At 38.9% G+C, this 19,383-nt stretch overlaps 1 protein-coding gene across 2 annotated transcripts; it reads right to left on the bottom strand.

The window, feature by feature from the left end:
• Positions 1 to 964: 964 nt before the first annotated feature.
• Positions 965 to 18,537, bottom strand: ush (Zinc finger protein ush). 2 transcript variants are annotated; one of them, XM_072302812.1, is made up of 7 exons: positions 18,233 to 18,537; positions 14,501 to 14,608; positions 13,287 to 13,391; positions 9,471 to 10,147; positions 7,332 to 8,444; positions 6,607 to 6,843; positions 965 to 4,986 (listed from the first exon to the last, which is right to left on the bottom strand). In XM_072302812.1, the coding sequence occupies exons 1-7, from the start codon at positions 18,399 to 18,401 to the stop codon at positions 4,531 to 4,533; spliced, it is 2,865 nt and encodes a 954-aa protein (XP_072158913.1). In that variant the 5' UTR covers positions 18,402 to 18,537; the 3' UTR covers positions 965 to 4,530. The 2 variants fall into 2 exon arrangements, with proteins under 2 accessions (XP_072158913.1, XP_072158914.1); XM_072302813.1 differs by lacking the exons at positions 13,287 to 13,391; positions 14,501 to 14,608; positions 18,233 to 18,537 and adding an exon at positions 11,389 to 11,741.
• Between the last annotated feature and the right edge of the window lie 846 nt (positions 18,538 to 19,383).

Genomic DNA, 19,383 nt, shown 5'->3' with positions numbered 1-19,383 from the left:
TACAACTGAAATATTTATATTTCATGCTAAAATTTTAGATTAGAGCCCAATGCACCATCCTATGAAACCACTGATTTTTCAATACTTCATCTTCGTAAATTTTAATAAAAATCTGCATTATATTTAAAGTTTTTTGCGTTGCATTTATTGCAATTCATTTCCAGTTTAGAAAATTATTGAAATGTCTTGATGTATCAGCCAATTCCAATAAGATATTTTCATGACCCAAATGGACAATATGCAGGATTATTGGGATGTTCTCATGATGAATAGCAAGAAATTATGTTTTACTTTCCAGTCAATGTAAATTTTATTGAAACAGATAAATTATTCTATGACAAACGGTAATAATCTTTTGGAGGATTTATTCCTCGTTAATTTTTCTCTTACTTAAACTAACGACCAGCTCGAATAAAGATACAAAATATGAAACCTAAGCTTTGAAAGCTATAAACAACTAAAAATCATACAAAATAAAAAAAAAAGAAAACAAAAGGTAAAGTGGATTATTTACAAATATTTAAATTTGAAACACGTACAGAGGATTTTACAGACAAAGTACACATGAACGTCTTTAACACCGAATTCCTACATTTAGGGGAGCTACCTACGTACTATGTACAATTATGGCAGATGCTTAAAAGGTAAGTTACAAATTTTACCACCTTTCAGTACCTATCCATACAACATTTTAAAGGGGCTACAAAGAACACATTAAATGATGATTTATATTATGGAAAAAATGTTTCCCTCCAAAATATTATCTTTAAATGTTTGAAAACTGAGTTTTTATTTTTACAAAGGTCTCATTTTGGTGAAATTTTAAGTGAATAAGAATGAGTAGGTGTGGTCTTCCAGACAGATGTTACATTTTGCTGGGATAGAGTAAGTTATGATAAAGTAGATAATGTGAGACATACAATTGAGTGTAAAATGATCCTCCTCTTTGAAGAAATTGTTCATATCATACAAAAATTCCCAACTGCACAGGTCATATTTGCTTATCTACCTAGTTTAGCATAGGTAGTCTAGCTTTCGGAGGATTTTTCAATATATGAGAGCAGTTCATAGTTTGTAGTTTGCCTTGTTGTAGTATTGATACTAGTATGAATGTGCATATGATTGCCACTTGACTTTAGATCTATCAAAATTTTCAACTGTACAAACAATAAAAAACTTTTTTACAAAAGGGTAATACTTCCTAAATGTGGTTACACTGTGATGGGTAAAACAGAAAGAGAAGAGAGTAACCAAATAGATAAGAAAATATTACAGGAATAAACAAAAATATTTTTCAAAGAAACAAAACAATGATTAGTCTAAGGGCAAATTGAGTTATTACTACATTATGACGTTTGGTTCTCCAGAAGAATTGATTTTCCACAAGTCCTTAAAAAGTTAAAAAGTGTATATTACCTAGGTACCGTTTGACTAGGTACCTACCTAATTTTTCTTTTCTCAACTTTCTTGAAACCAATTCTTCTGAGATACCTTTACTTACAGATTTAAACTTGAATTTTTGCACATGACAATACTAAATATGTAGGCAACATATGAAATCATAAATACTATGATCATTTCATTAGAGCTAAATTATAAGTATCGCAGTCAAAAATAAAATAACTTAAAACTTTCAGTAAAAATAATTACTTTAAAACAACATGGAAATTATTTTAGATCACTTAAACTACCTAAAAATGGAATTATAGTCTTTCACAGAATTTATCATTGCCTGGCATATTGCCAAATGATCCCTTCAATCCAGTCTTCATGCTGCAATGGTAGGTACGTATCGAAGGCTGAAGTTGCAAAAAGCGTAGTTATAATTGGGTCATTATAAAAATCCGATTATGTTTTATTTCCTTTAAAAGAGGACTAACTCATAGCTTCTACGATTTTTTTCGGTGAATTGTATTCACACACTCTGAAAAAATAACACAGAGTTGCAAGGAAATATCTTGATGAGTTTTCCATGAAGAAAATGAAATATAATTGGAAATTTTGTTATGTTGCACCTAAGTAGGCATGTTTGCAGTCAGCAATCGATATTGTATGTAATGGTAGTTTGTATCCAATTTATTGAAGTAATACTAATTTAAATGATTTGACAAGCTCCTAATAACATTAAAGGTAGGGTAACCAACAGAGGAAACGCTCCTGTCTGTTCATCAAGTACATATTCTTGACAAATAGAGAAGGTACCTCGTATTCAGAGAAGGAAACAACTTAAATCGGGACTAAGGCCATAAATAATAAAAAGAACACATAAAATAAAATAAAAAGATCCCTGTATTCTGGTAAGCCCGGTTTCTGGGCTATTTATTTTATTTTATGTGTCCTTTTTATTATTTGCAGCCTCAGTCCGGATTTAAGTTTCTTTGTCAAGGTTTCGGGCTGATTAAATTGTTTCTTCTATTACTATTAAGAGATACCTTCCAAAATGTATTTTTACTATATCCTTAGTATGAAAAAGGGTAACTTTAGCAGTTTACCTAATGATTTGAACATGACAAAAGACATACAAATTATGAAAATGTTACAGTGTGTATAAAGATTGATCTTTCTTTTCCTCCTTTTTTTCAGCAAAGAAGTTAACCTGTCATTTATGGCTTGAAATTTGCAGTTAAAAACAAATTTCACGAAAATTGCCATGATAAATAAGTCATGTTCTTCCTAAAAATGAATTAATTTGTAAAGGAGCAGAGTACTTATGTATATTTTTTTGAATGATCAAAATCACATTAACTGGAGCTAAGCACTCATTTTAGATGAGTTTAATCCCATATACATATGGTTAGCCTTGGTTACCAAAGCAGCAGGAAGAGGACTCGCATGTTCAAAAAAGTAACTAACAAGAAAATATTTTTTACAGCTTTAGCTGCAAGCACCAAAATTAAAAAAAAAGTCATTGGCTCAAAAAATTTCAAAAAAATGAAAATACTTCAGCGACAAATATTGCCTTGCTGATCATTCATAGAGGTATACACACATACTTTTATGGTGCTTAAATATCCATTGGATCTAAAATCATGTTTACGCACACTTATGATCCCAACTTCCACTTATCAAGGAAATAGAAGGGAAACTCTTTAAACATCAATCAGGTTCAGTAAATACCAAAATGAATGGGATGTTAGAATAGTTTAGGTATAATTCTGTTGAACTTAACAAGTAGATAAATCCAGCAAATTTTAGAATAATTTAAGACAATTTTAAAAATGCAATATTAACGCAATTTGAGATCAAAATTGAGTCTTTGAAGGACATCTATGGCTTAACATCCTCAGTGCTTCATTTTCCATCTACCTAGGTATTCAACAGAACTGTAAGAATTTCAGAAAGAGTCTCTCAATGACGAAAGTAAACCAATGACTGTAAGATCTCAATACTTATTACTGTAGGCTTGTCTTTAGAGTCAACAATGTAAAATAAAAATTATGATGAAAATACTGAGGGGTATGTGCTTAAAGTGTGATAAAATGAATTTGCTTAGTTTTATACTGCACCTCAAAGCAGTCTGCCAAAAACTGCAATTTGAGCCAATGTTCTAGAGTTCCTCTAATAAATTATACACTTACAAAAACATTTTCCTTCAGACAAAAAATTGAAAACGACTAGAGAGAAAGTGAAAGAATAGTAAAAATTGATAAGAAAATGTTATTTTTGATTTCCACTGATTGTGAGGGTCTGTAAAATTATAGGAAGAAGGAAGAAGCTCTAAGAGTATATCAAAGTTATAAGAGATCTCCCCTCAGAAGCTTCTTTTGGTATATCCGAATAAAGAAATTTCTTCAGATAAGGATTCTGGAAAGAGCAACATTAACATTCAGGCCACGTAAATCTAAATTATTATGCACCCTCAAAGAATGACTCACAAAGAATGTAAAATTTCAAAAGTTTCTACCGAAGAAACCACACATACTTCTAAAAATGTTTTTTGATTGCAGTGAAGTGAAAATATAAACATATAAATGTACTTACTTCAAATACAAAGCTGCAATTTATCAATGAAAAGGGTCAATAATTTAAAAAAAAATTTAATACAAAGTCTATTACGATTCAATTTATTCCGCTCTTTTTATCAATTTGATTTTCATTCTTAAAATAAATTGTCTGGGAGGTATAAGTACCGAAAATTTTAACTTTTGTTGTCTTAAAAATTAAGTAATTACGTACCTATTGAGAAATTGGGCACATACTAAAGAGAGATCAATCATCTCAGAATGAATGACAAGGCCATTTATTTTAGGTAAGCTTGTCAATACAAAGGTCTCAATGTCAATATGTCAATCAATAGTCTGTGATCTCTGTAAAGGTGCGCACAGAACTTTTTGAGCCCTAAAGATCTTTTATTTGATTATCAGTCTAAATTTTGAAGTGATTTAAAAATAAAGGGGAAATGAAGGATAAAATTAAAGATATCAACAGAGAAGCAAAGAATAAAAGTTAAAACTCCTATTTTCTTTGGAATAATAGGGGATCTTCTATATGGACAGGAAAATTTAAGAATTAAATGCTCTCCTGATACATCTACGTCACTTGAGTACTAGTTGGCCGGGCATGAGGTTTCGCATTGTTGTTACCATTGGTGGCCTCATTGGCTTGATGGCTCGAACAATAATACTTCTTGTGCACCAAAAAGCTATTCACATAATTAAAGGATATATCACAAGATTTACAATAATTAGATCCAAATTTTTTGTTGTTATTTAAAGTCTCAGGGAGGGAGTTGGTATCTTCCGGAGAGGCAGCATTCATCTCAGCATTCTGATTTGAATTATCATCCATCGGCTCAGATTTAATGGTGATGTCATCTACATCAATGAACTCTTCCTCCTCAGTCTTCTTAACTTTGATGATGTCAGTTGCGTTGCCATTACAGCTCGAAGAATCTTCAGGGCTGGGTTTACTTGTAGATTCAGGGCCCTCTTTTGATGATGGAGAGGGGTTCGGGGACTCAATTTGGCAAGATATGTAATTTTCCTCCTGAAATAGAAAAATAATAAATACATAACAATTTGCATAACAATTGCAAACATTTGCAATTTGCAATTTACATAAGTAATAAATAAAAACTTGAATTAAAAAAGGGGGTTTTAATTTTTGGTTCTGTTTTATTTCGTTTTATCACCAAGCATTTACCTCGGAAAGATTTCCTAAAGATAAATTCATCAATACAGGGCCGGATTTATGGGGTGGCCACATAGGCCGTGGCCCATGACGGCAAAAGGGAGCGGCAAATTTTGCAATTTTTTTTAAATAAAGGTATAAAAATAAATCAGATTCAGAAAAAAAATTACAAACGAGAAAAGGCGACAAAATCCATAATTTTCTGAGAGTATAGTAATTTCTATTTTTGTCGCCTCCCGGTGATACAAGAGACAGCACCTTTAATTAGTCGAGTTAAAAGAGAGAGTAAACACGCAATTTGGCCTTGAACGGCGCGGCGCAGAGAGCACGACGAGACTTGATATGAAAAGGAGAAGCCCTCGGCGCGGCGATCGGCATGAAACACTAATACGGCGTGCAAGACTGCACGAATAGGTACTTCACAGGGCGTTCAGCAGCAGTCGGCGTGAAAAGTATGGCGCCTACAAGACTGTAGGAATACTTCACGCATTGCTCCAAACAAGGTGCGGTCAGCGGGAAACGCATAGCGCCTACAAGACTGTAGGAATACTTCAAACATTGCACCAAACACAGTGCAGTCAGCGCGGTGCGCGGCGGCGGAAGTTAAATGATTAAACCACATATGTTTGTGATTTCATAATTTTTTCGTTCGTTTCTGATAAATGGAAGGCCTTGTCTACACAGAGATAGGTTTACGGAACTTAACTTTCGCGCATAGTTCCGTGAACTTTTGCAAATAGTGTTGACAAGGCTTTCGCAAAAAATGTGGCCGACACGAGTAAACGCGTTTTATGCACTCCTCCTCCTCCGGCACGTTCACTTGGTGGTTTTTATTGATGTTTTAAAACGAATGAGAAGGGAAAAATGCAGGCGGCCCATGGGCAGCAAGTAGGTAAATCCGGTCCTGCATCAATAAGAGCACAATGCTTAAATGCCGCCAATAGTATTAGAATTGTAAGTAGACGAGAAATAATTATACTTAATGATAAAGTCAACAGACTTGTGTTTAAAAGAGTAGGAACTATTATACTTGAATAACAAAAAAACCGTTACAATAATTTTGCTTTTCATTGATGAAGAGAAATCTTAGTTTTTTTCATAGAGTACATACATGGAGTCGTAATGTAAGTGGGTGAGCTGGCGCCACTTTTAAAGCATTTTCCAGGCCCCGAATTCCGAGACTCCTGTGTGACGCCGGATCACTTTTCGATACATAATCGATTGTTTGCGATACACGGGTACCCGGCCATCCAATGTAAACAAAGAAGATGGGAATCACCACGTATTCCACACCGCCATTTTGGATCGAACATGTATCGAAAAAGTGACCCAAACTCGGCGCACACCGGGCTCGGAACTCGTCGAGCAGAACATGGCGCTAGCTCTCCCATTTACATTACGATTCTATGTACTCTATGGTTTTTTTCTGTAAATGAATTTTTCAATTTATCCTGCCATACAAGGGAAAATACTCACAACAATATCTGAGGTTCGTTTGTCAAAATGCATTCTGATGTGCGTTCGCATGCCACGTAAAGTGTTGCCTTTGTAGCGACATATTGAACACAGGAAGGCACGAATGTTGGTGTGAGAATCAAGATGTCGCTGAGCTGCTCCGGATGTAGCGCTTACATGAGGACAAACCAAACACCGCCAGCCACCAACACCAGTTGCACTGCATTGATGTTGTTCCAAGGGCCCAATAATGTTTGCCTGAACAATTAAAGAAAACGATGCACTTTTAATACTTTATTGTAAAAATTAAATAATGAAAAATTAACTAACGAATAATAAGAGGGTAGCTAAGCAAAATAGGCTAGGGAAAAATGATTGTACAATGGAATAGAAAATGTATTCCTAATTGCGTTTGTATCAATTATATGTTCTCTTATTAAACAACTAATGGGACTACATTCTAAGCGTTTTTGGTCGCTGATGCCGATACAACTCGATGCAAACTTGATTTTTTTCTATCAATAAGCACTTTCAGGGGAGATTAAATTTTCTGAACGTGTATTTCTCATAGGGTTATGGGATATGTTGGGATAAGTTAGGGCTATGACGTAATCTCTTTTCTATCAATTTATTTTTATTTAAACATATTTTTTGTTATTATAATTTTTAGTAGGTGAATGAAATGGCATTCGAATAAGTTTTATTAAATTTGAAGTATTGAGATTTCTGTTTTTCTGTATACTTACTTTACACTTATGACATTTTTTGATAGTTTCTGCTTCTACGGATGGCCTCTTTGGACAGTAGAACGTTTGATGCGCTGTCAAATTATCAAAGGAGGTAAACTTGATGCCGCAGGCCGCACAGATGAATTGGTAGAGAGGAGTTTTGGACCCAGGCAGACTAGCGAGGGGCGGAGGGGGGATAGGAGTTCCCGGGCTTTCTTTCAAGGGAGGAGGGGGCGTAACTTTATTCGCCGGCGAGGTCGGAGGACTTGATTTTGAATCGCCCTCGGATTCAGGGTTGATCCGAGCGGAGCAGTAATGTTTCTTGTGCGCGAGATATGTCTCATATTTACAAAAAATGATGTTGCACTCCTGACACTTGGATACTCCTTGTTTGACTAATACTTGAGGGCCGACGACATCAGGAGGGGCTGCAGCCATAGGTGCCATCGGGGGTATGGAGAGTTGAAGAGCAACCTCAGGCGTTAGCAGTGGAAGAATAGCAGAGCTTAAAAGTTCAGATGGCGCTCTTAATAGAGGGGGGACCGCTTTGCTCTGTTTCATTAAATTTAGCTTGGATGACAGGTGAGGAATGAGCTCTGGTGGGAATGGTAGCTCCGGTTGAAGCGACGGATCTTTCTTTTGAGCATTAGATGCTGCCAAAAGCAAACTTGATAGATTAGAGGCGGAGTCAAGGGAATCTGCGCTGCTTTTTCGTTTAACTGGTTCGTTAGACTTTGAGCCTATGACTCCATTGGGTGTCCTGGAGGAGGACTTTATGCTGTTCGCAGGGGAGATTGGTTGAGAGTGCGGACTAGGACTATTACTGTTATTCAGTTTGGGTCGCTTCCTTTGACTGGTAGAGCTTGCTGGGGAGAGAGGTACAGGAGAAGGGGACGAGCATGTTGATGAAGTTGACAACATGAGGGGTATCGAAGGAGCGCAGACTATGTCTTCGTGGTCGGTCGTGTTGTCTTCACTCTGCCGATTTTCTTTCTCGTCCTCCGACATGTCCACCACCACATCGCTCTCTGCAGAATCCCGTCTTAGACTTAAATCCAGGGGAGTTGTGCTGCTTGAGGTTTCCGCTTCTTGCTTTACTTTCGAACTTTCTAATCTTGACTTGTTGGGAACCTTGAAATAGTAAGATAAAACAGAGATTAAAATTAAGTTTTCTAACGACACACGCAGTGGATCGAGTCAATAAGCGAGGTCGGACCAAATTTGGAAACTTTAAACACTTACAACTCCGTTTATACAGAACTTTGAGGTTCTAAAAGTGGCTCCGTTAGTAACCTCGTAAAATTTTCTTGAAAAAGAACCCCTTAAACTTTAAAATGTGACAAAAAATACATCAAAACCCGCAGTTTTTATCAAATATTTCATGTCCGACCTTTCTAATTGATTCAGTCCACTGTGCAACAGCGCATTATCCTTCTAAGATTGTCACGAGAAAATTGAGGCGTTGCGTGCAGAAAGCGAATTTCTCGGTTGCAAAGTTTCAGGATCTCCACTTCTAATGCATGTTTTCGAGAGGAGACTATTGCGTGAATTTTCTGAAATTTTCCGTTGTCAGGATTGTAAAATCATTAAAAGTATTCAGTAAAAGCTACAACGGATTACATACATTTGCTTTAATCAAAATGGATGAAATGTTAGCAGAGATTTTGAGACACCCAAACCCAGAAATATCCTTTCTGCGCACGGCGCTTTAATTATCATTGTTTTCGTTTTTGCATCATAAGAAGAGAGATGAAATAGATTCCAAGACATTCCAGTTAATAAATGAATATTTTTCTTGAGGAAGTTTGCTGAAATTAAACTGGAAAAGATGGAGCAGCTTCACTCATCTTGTCCGACTGACGCGACGAAGCCAAGTTTATTAGCGAAGTTAAGATACAACTATTCGTGCTCCATGGATGTCCGTGTTGCCTATTCAGAAACTGAAGGTGTTTCAATTTTTCTTGTCTCCCTTTAATGGAATAAACGCAAGGTTGTTGGTGGCTCGATATTAGTTGCTTCAAGATCAATAAAAGAGGTTGACAAAGAACCTGACATTGATAAGTAGGAAGGGGTGTTAAAAAATAAAACAAACTAACGTCATTTATGGATGACCCCAAAAAAATAATATGAAACCAGTGACTGGATTTGAGAGCTTACCTGCTGGGGCTCGGTGGACTGGGGTGCCCGGTGTGGCTTAGGAAAAGAGGGATTTGACTGAGATAATATTCCTTGAGCCATGGGTTGGAGGGTGCCATCGGGGAGGAGCAAACAGGCCGTGTCCTGCGTGGGCAGACCGATAGCAGCAGCACCAGAGAGAACGCTCGCGCTTTGGAAGAGCGAGTAGGGGACGATGAGAATGGGGTTGGTCGGTAACGCCAGGATGGGTTGCGGAGGGATTGCGGCCTTGTCGGGGATGCTCGGCGACTCGGGGGTGACCCTGTCCGAGGGGGAGGAGGGGGCCGAGGGGGGCTTGCCCTTGATGACGTGCCTCGTGCTGCAGTAGTGGAGCTTGTGGGCCCGGAAGGTCTTCAGCGAGGAGAATCGGATATCACAATCTTGACAGTAGCGGTCGACTAGGTGAGAGGAGGTGAGGACCGGGTCGACCTGGGTCTCGCCGGAGTATTGGGCTGCCGGGGACGTGGAGTGCATCCTCATGTGCCGGTTCAGGCTCACGTTCTTGTCGGCGCTGTACGAGCAGTGCGGACACCGGTACGCTTTTCCTTTCCGGACGGTTTTCCGGGCCGGTTCGCTTGTCCCGCTCTCCGCTCCGCTGGCATCCTCGTTCGCGAGCGACTCGCCTTGCGTTTTCGAGTCTTCACTCTCACTTTCCGCCCCTAAGAAACAAAGAGAGAAAATTTATTGATAGATAATTCAAAGGGCAATGAAGTTGAAGGATATGCAAGGGATAAAGTCTAAGATGATAAAAACTCATATTTTTTATTGGAACATTGGATCACTGGAAAAAAGACACATTGTATATCTAGAGTCCAGACTCTTAAAAACATCAACAAGAAAAATTACTCTTGATTCAATCAGAATCTAGCTTAAATCAAGAACCAAGCCTCTTAATTTAAACGGATTTCGTTTTGATTCAAGCAAAAATCCGATTGAATCAAGAGTATTTTTTCTTGTCAATGTTTTCAAAAGTCTGCACTCTAGATCCAATGTGTTTTTTTCCAGAGATGGCGTTAAGCAAACTTAAGTGCATTGACGGTTTTGAAAAAGAGACACATATGACTGGTCTTGTAAGTCAAATAGGGACGCATACAAACTATTGGCCGAACGCGTTTCCGAAAAACTACCCAGCACTCCATTGAACTTCATATTTACAAGAGTAAAACACTATAAAGTGGCCCGACTCAAAGTAACAAGGTGATAGGTAGAGCGGGAACCACACTATTTTGCTGTGTTGGCCTGGTTTTCATCTCCGAAAAATGTAGAGTTAGCACTATTCTACCACCTTCCTCATGTCTACAAGGATGTTTTTAAGCCTCCGGTAAATAATGGCCAAGTTGCTTAGTGCGTCTCCCGCAACACAACTTAAAAACAGTCTTGTAATACAGTCATCTTCTAGAATTCAGAATTCAGAAGGAAAATCTTCTCTTACCAGTCCTTGCTGAGGCTTTAGAAATAAACTTTAAACATCAATATCTGCATCCTTTCGCACGTCCAATACGGGATAGTAACCTTGCCCTGTATCGGAGATCACTTGAATTTTTGATGATTCCAAAGTGAATGTTTCAACTTTATAAGGATTCGAATTTCATATTAGTGTCGAAAGGAACTATGTGCAAATCCATTAAGTCAGATGGAACTATGTAACACGCAAATCCTCCGCACGTAATTCCTTTGGATTTAATTCATTTGCTTATGGATCCTTTCAGCAAAAAAATGTCCGATAACGGACAGGTAAACTTAAAGTTAGCGTATACCTGAGTGTTTCAGAGAAAAATAATAGAAAAGCAAGAATTTCGATACATCACGATTAAGTTATGTGCTTCCTTTGGTTTTCAAAGCCAACCGAGGAACGACGAGGAGTGGATGAAAAACAAAAAACAGGTGGATCGATACATACATGTTCGTCGGAACATGGTCCCTGGCGCTAGAAGACCGCGAAAACGCCGATGTAGTGCCGGCAGAAGATAGGTCTGGACGGAGGGGAGACATGCGGCATGTTTGAGGGTATCGTCCTGGGGATGACGTCACGAGGGGGCTAACGTCACGCGGGACACACACTACACGTGAAGGCGCGAAAGTTGACGCTTGGACGGTCGGAACAGAAGTGAGCAGAAGCGTGGACGCAGCTTGGGAAAACGCGGCGGCTATCGCGCTGAATCTGAAGAGCGATTGCGATTAGACGCTGCGAGTGTTGGCGATGGATGCGCGTGTTTTTCGCGAGAAGCGCCGGTGCGCGTGTGGTCGTCCAGGCATCGGTGATCTGCATGATAGGAAAAGTACGAATCTCCAAGCGGGTCCCACTACTCTATCACCTTATCAGCCCCAAGATAATGGTGTTTAGTCTGCTTTAGGGCTCTGTTTTAAATTTTCTAAATTGTTGTTGTTTCTGCAGGAGCGTGGCCAAGGAGGTCCAGGCAGTCTAAAACCAACCCCTTCGCCATAATTGGAGAATTTTCCAAACATACAGTAATTTCCCTTTGAGAAATGTCCGGCTACGCCTCTGTATTTGTGATCACCTACAAGAGAGCGGGCGGTGGGAAAGTTAATACCCGCACGTTATCGCATGTCACGCGGAAAAACGGTAGCACACTCATTGTTAAATTGTTCTCATGATCATTGGCATCGTTATAATGTGATGGCGTTAAAAATTACAGCTGTCGAAGAAGAAGAAGAAGAAGAAGAGGAGATAAAATAATATTGTGTGAAGGAGTTGGTTCTTTGATGTTTTTGAAATTCGAAAAAAATTAACACTAACTCACATTGGTATCACATAGTAAAGGTATTACGAATCCTAAAACATTGCGTCAAACTAGATCTTGAGAAATTTGAAATGCAAACGTTTAAAAACCAGGATAAATTATGAAAGGAAAAAGAGGGAAAACTCTTTGATATGAGATATCTACTGTACGCAGTTTTTGAAGTATTTTCTTTCGTAAAATACAAATCTACCCTACATCTCTTCCTAAAAACCCCGCAGTCGCAGGTGCCTTAGGTCTTCCATCTGGCTCCGATTATCCCCACCTCTGTTTTCCCAGAGATTCACGATTAAAAGCTCGCTCTTCATAATATCTTATCACACAGACATAGAAACACTTATGGGCATTGATATTAATAACTTTTCTGAACATCTGAGATTAACCTCATCGATCGCTGAAGTTTTTTTTATCCTCATCGGTACCATTATCCATCCGTCGGGCCGGGCTCAGAATCTCACCCATGCGTTTTGAGCCACTGCTTGCAATCACACCTCAAGATGCACGACGAACAATGAGAATCAGACTAACTGAGCCATATCGGACCGGTTGCAGTCATAGCACTGCACTGCACGTGCATGAGGGAACTGCCAGTGATCAACACCTACCTGTTACTGATCTCGTTTATCAAGATGCGTTGCATTTTTTGTTCTTTCTCAGCGTTAAGTGCTTCTAGGTTTTCTTTTGATGGTGCAAAAAATGAGTGCCATTGCATGCATGCATTGGTGGTGCATTGGCTAGAATGCATTGGTGGTGTAAAAGCAAAAAATTTTGTTACGAGAATTCCAACAAATCCTTGCTTTTTCCTGACCTTTTAGGTGGAAAAAAGGATCCAAAGTACCCGGGTTGGTTCAAATAACTTTTTAATTTTTTTTAGACTTTTTGTCCTTACCGTAGATCTTGAACGAGAACTTAAATTCAAGAAAAATAAAGTTTGAAAAGTTCATAACCAGATGTCAAATAAACCAGATGTGCCTGTAAAACATCTAGGTTTTCCTATTATCTAAAAAAGGGGTTTTAATGGTTTTCTGATGATACGTACCTTTATTTGCCGTTCGCCGATGCGAGCAGTAATATGTTTGGTGGGCCTCCAAAGTGCTCAGAGAACTATATCGAATACCGCATGGTGAACACATAAAAACAGGACCTAAAAAAACAACAAAACTTGTTTTTAAAAAAAAGTATTTACATAGTATAAAAACTAATTTACAGGTATGGATATAAGACTTTTAAGAGTGTCAGCGTGGACTTGAGATGATTTTTGGTCTATAGTTAGGAGCTTAAACAAAGTACTATTTACGAGATTAGACAATTTTTGGAGAGTGATAGGAAGAACTTCAGGTGATTGAAATGGATTTCTATTTATAGAACCCCTTGAATTTTTCTTACATATATTTGATTATTGAAATTTGTAAGAGCTGAGAATGAAGCACGTAGTACAGTCTCGGACAATTGGAATAGAGCGCAAAGGTTGAACTCAATTTTTTGAAACTTGAACTGATAACTGTTAGTGAAATTTTCGGATAAAAGACCATACTTGGCCTCCAAAGATCGAATAATTCAATCAATTAAACTAGAGACTTCGGACGCATAGTTGTTGGGTTTAAAATAATTATTTCTTGCTTTCATCTCTACTTCCCTTGCAGGGCAAAAATAATCGCTACCTGCAGCGCTTAGGCGGATTTCAGGTCTTATACCCTTTGTATAATGGTACATACGGTTACAATATTACAGGTAGTGATAACTATTTTGGTCACAGTAACACTGTCCGGTCCCGGTTAACATTGTTACAAAAGCAATATTGTGACTATAATCAGAAAAGTAGGTAAAACTGAATCCAATCCAAAGCACTACAGAGGCACCAATTCTTTTCTTTCGTCTTCATTTTGATTTTTGAATGAGGTACACATTTCGTCGTTTCCCTCATAAAAGAACCTAACTACGTTTCAATGTTGCCAAATTCCACCTCGCAAATTGCAGTTTTACCGGGAGATTCTTGGGCATCTCTAATTAAAAATTTTACTGATTTTTTTCCTGATCTCAAAGAATCAGAAAAAATGTTAGACGAAAACTGAATGAATACACTCTCGTAAAAAATTGAATTGCTCGCGTCAATTTGGCAACTTCGGAATTGAGTTATGTTCTTTCGACTAGGAAACGACGACTTATCAAGGCTCATTCTAGGATTTGGCGAGCAGTTAATCTATAAAAGTTGTCAGAATTGAGTCGTTACAAATTGTCGAGGGAAAAAATTACCTTGTCGATTTTCAGCCGGGGATGGGGCGTCATGTTTCGAGGCACGTGGCGTGGTAGGCCTCGCAGGGGCTAGCTCCGGTGGACAAAAAAACCGACCCGAGGCGATAACTGAGGAAAAAAAACAAAATAAAATATTGAAATTGACACCAAAAAGTGAGTCGAAAATGAAGAGACAAATAAGAGCTGGAGAAAAACGGTGGATAGATAGTATCGGAGCGAGATAACTCTTCAGCTGGGAGACGAAAAAACTGAGGTGAACACTTGCTCTAAGCCACCTGTTCTAACGAGGAGCCATCTTTTATCACCGCTCTCTGGCTGCACTCGGTGGCTGAGAGGAACCTGAAGAGAAGCGAACATGCTAAGGAAGAACGCCGTATGAACTGCCGAGAGTTGCCGAATTTCCTTAGATGAAATGTTTATTATTAAAGAAATTAATGCATATTTTTCTTTGAAATTTTCAGGAACTATCGGTGAAATTACGAACAAAATAATTTTAAAAATTACAAGAAACATATCCATAAGTTTAACAGGAAATTCGTGTTTAATAGAAGGAAATTTGGCAGCGCGTGAAGGTTCATACGGTGTTTTTTCTTAGCAGGGCAGAGCAGAGCAGACGAATTAGTCAGCGACAAATAAGCTGCCAGAAAGTGTTATTAGAGTACGTTTTTCAAATGATACGAATACAAAAAGCGAAGATTTTTTCAGGAATCGATAGACAAATATGTCAGGAAAAATAGTGGTCTCAGTCTTGATCGCCGGAACGCTCTGATAAAATGACATTATTTAAGTTCAATGTAAGCCATTTGCAGTAAAATATCGATAGCTGAAGTGTGAAACTACGTATCTGCATTGCGGTGTTTCGAAATTACCAGCTCCTATGTAACATTTTCCAGGAGAAGCAAGTTTTATTGCTTGAAAATTCAGGAAATTGAGCTGACAGAAGGGAAAAACCAAGAGAGCTTACAAGGAATTACGTTGTAAGGAAAAAATAAAGTATGACAGGAAGTATTGCAACGTCGCAATACATTTTTCTGTACTTTGGCCGTCGATACGTGATCCATTTGCAACGTTTTTTTAAAAAAAAAAAAAAAAAAAAATCAAACACCATTATGACGGTGAAAGTCAGGGACCACGTATCTTGATTTTCGGTGGTTTTGAGTTAGCTGCAGACATAAGGTGCGGTAGATGCCCTCTATCTGCTGTCAAATTATTTTAGTCGAGAAAATCTAAAAGTCGCCTAAAAAGTAGAACTCGAAAAACATTGATTCCAATTCGCTTTGCGCCATCGCGCCTTCAATTTTGCACAGGCAACCCGGACATCCGTCAAGTACGAATAGTTGTATCTCTGCGCCGTCAATAACGCGCCCTCGCTCTATTTCCATTTTGTGTTGTTTCCGCTTGCCTTATATTTATAGTGGTGCTTCAAGAGCTGCGTGAACAACCCAGCCAAAGACTGGAGAGATGTAATGGGCCCTTTGTTTGAACTTTTTTTCCAAAAAGGGCGCACGTAGAATAATGGTATTCCCGTGAGAGTTCTATCGTCAGGGATTTTTTTTTTTTTATTACCTCTAGAAATTCCAGGCTATTTCTTCTGAGGGAATTACATTGGGATGATGAGTAGGGAGGGGGGAAGTTAAGAAATCGCCAGTTTATTACCAAAAAGTAGAGAAGTATTTCGAACCTTCAAAAACATAGAAATAACATGGATGATACTTCTAAAACCATCAAATCAATATATTTGACCGCCTTGAGACTTTGAGTGTAAAAAAGTCTGGGCGACTGAGAGTTAAAATGAATATTATCCTTGCTATCTTGAAGAATTACTTCCTTTCTATCTCCTGCGATGAGGAATGTAGGCAGTTTTTTCGCTCTCTTGAAAAATCTGTTTTTCCGAGATACGTGTTTGCAGACTTTCACCGTCGCTTTTTGGTGAAATTAACTAACAGTTAACTAAAAATAAGTGAAGATCTTGATAACTTTAGACATGCATTAAACAACGTTACTGTTCTATATCAATATTTATATCATGTAGATTGATATAAGTAAGTTAGTGCGTTTGGCAGTTACAAGACATTTTTAAAAGAATGACATTTTGAAACATTGCATACAACGATAGATATATCTCTTGCCCGATTAATTGTGAAATGAGGATTCAAGTTACAAAAAAAGTTGACTGCATCTTTTATACCATAGCATGGGGATCAATGTATTTGACTCACTGTTTTAAATCTAGAGATCATCCTTTAATGACACTTTTAGAGCAACTTTTTTATGAAAAACGGGGGGGGGGGGGGGGGGGTGAGACTTAAATGCCGATTTGAATGTAAACCGATCCTTTTGATCCGTCAATCACTCTACTCAGACTTTCAAAAACCGATAAGGAGACCTCATACAAGGGCACCGCTGAGAAAAAAAAATTCCTATCGGCATCGACTATCGATTTTTAAGAGGGAAGTCAAATAAAGGTGTGAAGCGGCCTCGCTGGGGAGATGATTCTTACAATCGACGAATACTCAAAGCTAATATATTAGATTTTGGATGAGCCCTAATTTGAATTCATCCGCATGGGCTCGAGAGCTCATCAGAAAATAAAAATATGAGATTTTAATAACCATTCATTTGTCGTCTCACCTCCGCTCAATACCGTATTAGCGCGGTATCTTCATTATCATCTTAGCCGCTTATCGATGCGGCGATTATTTTCATTTGCTTTACTTTTAAGTAGTATATTTTGAACTTTGATGTAGATGTAATTTATTATCGCTTGTTTATCTTTTCACTTTCGTTTCGGTTCGAATATTAAAAGATTTAGTTTTGAGGAGGGTTTGATATCGGTTGATTAGACAAGGGCCTCCGAAGTTGCCGGATTGAAAAAAAATAAAATAAAAAACTGAGTATTATTTATGACTTCTCATTCCCGTCAGCATCATTTTATTTTAAGGTTTTTCAACTCTGGTTTTCATCTGCCTCTCTCGTGACTTCAAGTGTCGTTTCGGATAATTAGCCCGATGCAAGTATGAGAGAAAGAGGTGGATTCATCAATCCTCATTTACAGACGGGTTTACACGAAAAATTCTTTAATGCAGCTGCCTTTAGATCATGCTTGTTTTGCGTGATTTCCTCGTATTTTCCGAGGAAACTTCCCAGCGGTCTATTCGAATGAAACTAACGTAGTGTTAAAGACCAGGAAGTTTTGTGTCACACTTTCATCATGTTACTGGCGTCTATCTGAAAGTACAGAAGGACGACTTGAATCGGCTTAAAAGGCAGACACAGAGTTTTCTCAAGAGGTAGCCTGACTAACTTCACGAAAAATATGCGTTTTTTATGCTTCACACTTCAAAAACGATGCTATGGCAAGGTAAACATTTCGTAGGAAAATTTGTTCCATCCAACCCTTGCGCACTACAACGCTACACAATACTGAAGAGTTGGCGTCCAAAATTCAACGAGGGAACGTAACTCCATTTCAAGGTTGCAAAATTGACAAAAAATTCGATTTTTGTTTACAAGAAAATACCTGTTTTTGTTCAATACTTGTCTGATTTTTGCATGAGATCAGGGGAAAACCAGTAAAATTTTCAATTAGATATCCCGAATGTTTTGCCTTAAAATTGCAATTTTCGAGAGGGAGATAATAAATACCAGAGGAATTTTGGCAACATTGAAATGCAGTTACGTTCTTCTGTGGGGGCAACGACGAATTGGCTGAAGAAGTGAAGAGTGACTCACCGGTCTGGAGAACCGGCGGAAGAGATGCGATGTATTCCAACTCGGCGCTGGTGGGTATGTGCGTGGGCGGGGGCGTAGGTGTGGGCGTAGGGGTGGGTCCGCCGCTTTTGGGGGTGGCGGCGGCGGGCGGGGGCGGCTGCTCCTCCGCCTCCGCCTGATCCACCTCCATGGGTTCCTCCTGCTCGGTCTTGAGCCTCAGCGCGGGGTCCGTGGCCAAGCTCGGGTTAAGCCGGACCCTGGGCGGTGGCGGCGTGGGCGCAGGCGGAGATTCCGAGGGTTCGGCCGCCCCCGCAGGGTCCGCCCCGGGGACGGGCGACGCCGCCGAGGGCCGAGGACTCGCCGCTCCCTTTGCGCCCTCGCTCGCCTCCGACCCTGCCGGAGACTTGGTCTTCCGCTCAGCTTCCCCTTCGCTCCATTCTTCATCCTCCTCCGCTGGGAACAGAAAAAAAGAGTGATATTAGACTAAAGTGGCATCATGGGTGGGTCGTTGTCAGAACCAGTGGAAACTCTTGAAGGATAAAAGACCCGTTGTAGCCCCCCTCTCCCACAGATTTGTTTTAGCTACCCCGGTGCCTTCCCCTGAAGCTATAAATGCTACACGGAGAAAAAAACTTCGTGCATGGGACCCGAAGTTGAGGTCATATGGATCTCTGAAGTTTTCTGATCACGCATCCGAAAACTTGTGGTATGGCTGCCGAAGTTCGGGTCAGACATCGAGGCACTTCGGTATGTACCAGAGTACTTCGGATGTGTGACCCGAACCCTTCGGTATATATTGAAGTACTTCTGATGTCTGACCCGAACTTCGGCTGCTCGACCTCAAGTTTTTAGATACGTGATCCGAAAACTTCAGAGATTCATATATAACCTCGACTTCGGGTCCCACGCACGAATTTTTTTTCTCCGTGTACCTTTTCAGGTGACATTTTTCAACGGAAAAATCGCGATATTTTGAAATTGAGTTTTTTTGGCGATAAAATCACAAGGATAATCAACATCTGAGCAAGAATCCTAAATTTTTTCGCAATTTCATCTCTATAAAATCACATTCGATAAAATCGATATTTCATATCAAGATATCACGACTTATTGTTCAATAATATCGCGACGGATTGCAGTCAGTAAAATCCGCGATTTCATTGCAATTTTAT

Source organism: Bemisia tabaci, chromosome 7 (genome assembly GCF_918797505.1).
Source record: "Bemisia tabaci chromosome 7, PGI_BMITA_v3".
NCBI classification, from domain to species: domain Eukaryota; kingdom Metazoa; phylum Arthropoda; class Insecta; order Hemiptera; family Aleyrodidae; genus Bemisia; species Bemisia tabaci.
This window is presented reverse-complemented; position numbering and strand designations above follow the sequence as displayed.

Bases quoted from the DNA above. Each gene is read 5' to 3' on its own strand.
- ush (XM_072302812.1), bottom strand. From the start codon at position 18,401: ATGGAGGTGGATCAGGCGGAGGCGGAGGAGCAGCCGCCCCCGCCCGCC. The intron at 14,609-18,232 runs GTGAGTCACTCT...TTTTTTCCTCAG, and splicing joins TCCGCCGGTTCTCCAGACCG to TTATCGCCTCGGGTCGGTTT. The intron at 10,148-13,286 runs GTACGTATCATC...TTTGTTTCTTAG, and splicing joins TCGGCGAACGGCAAATAAAG to GGGCGGAAAGTGAGAGTGAA.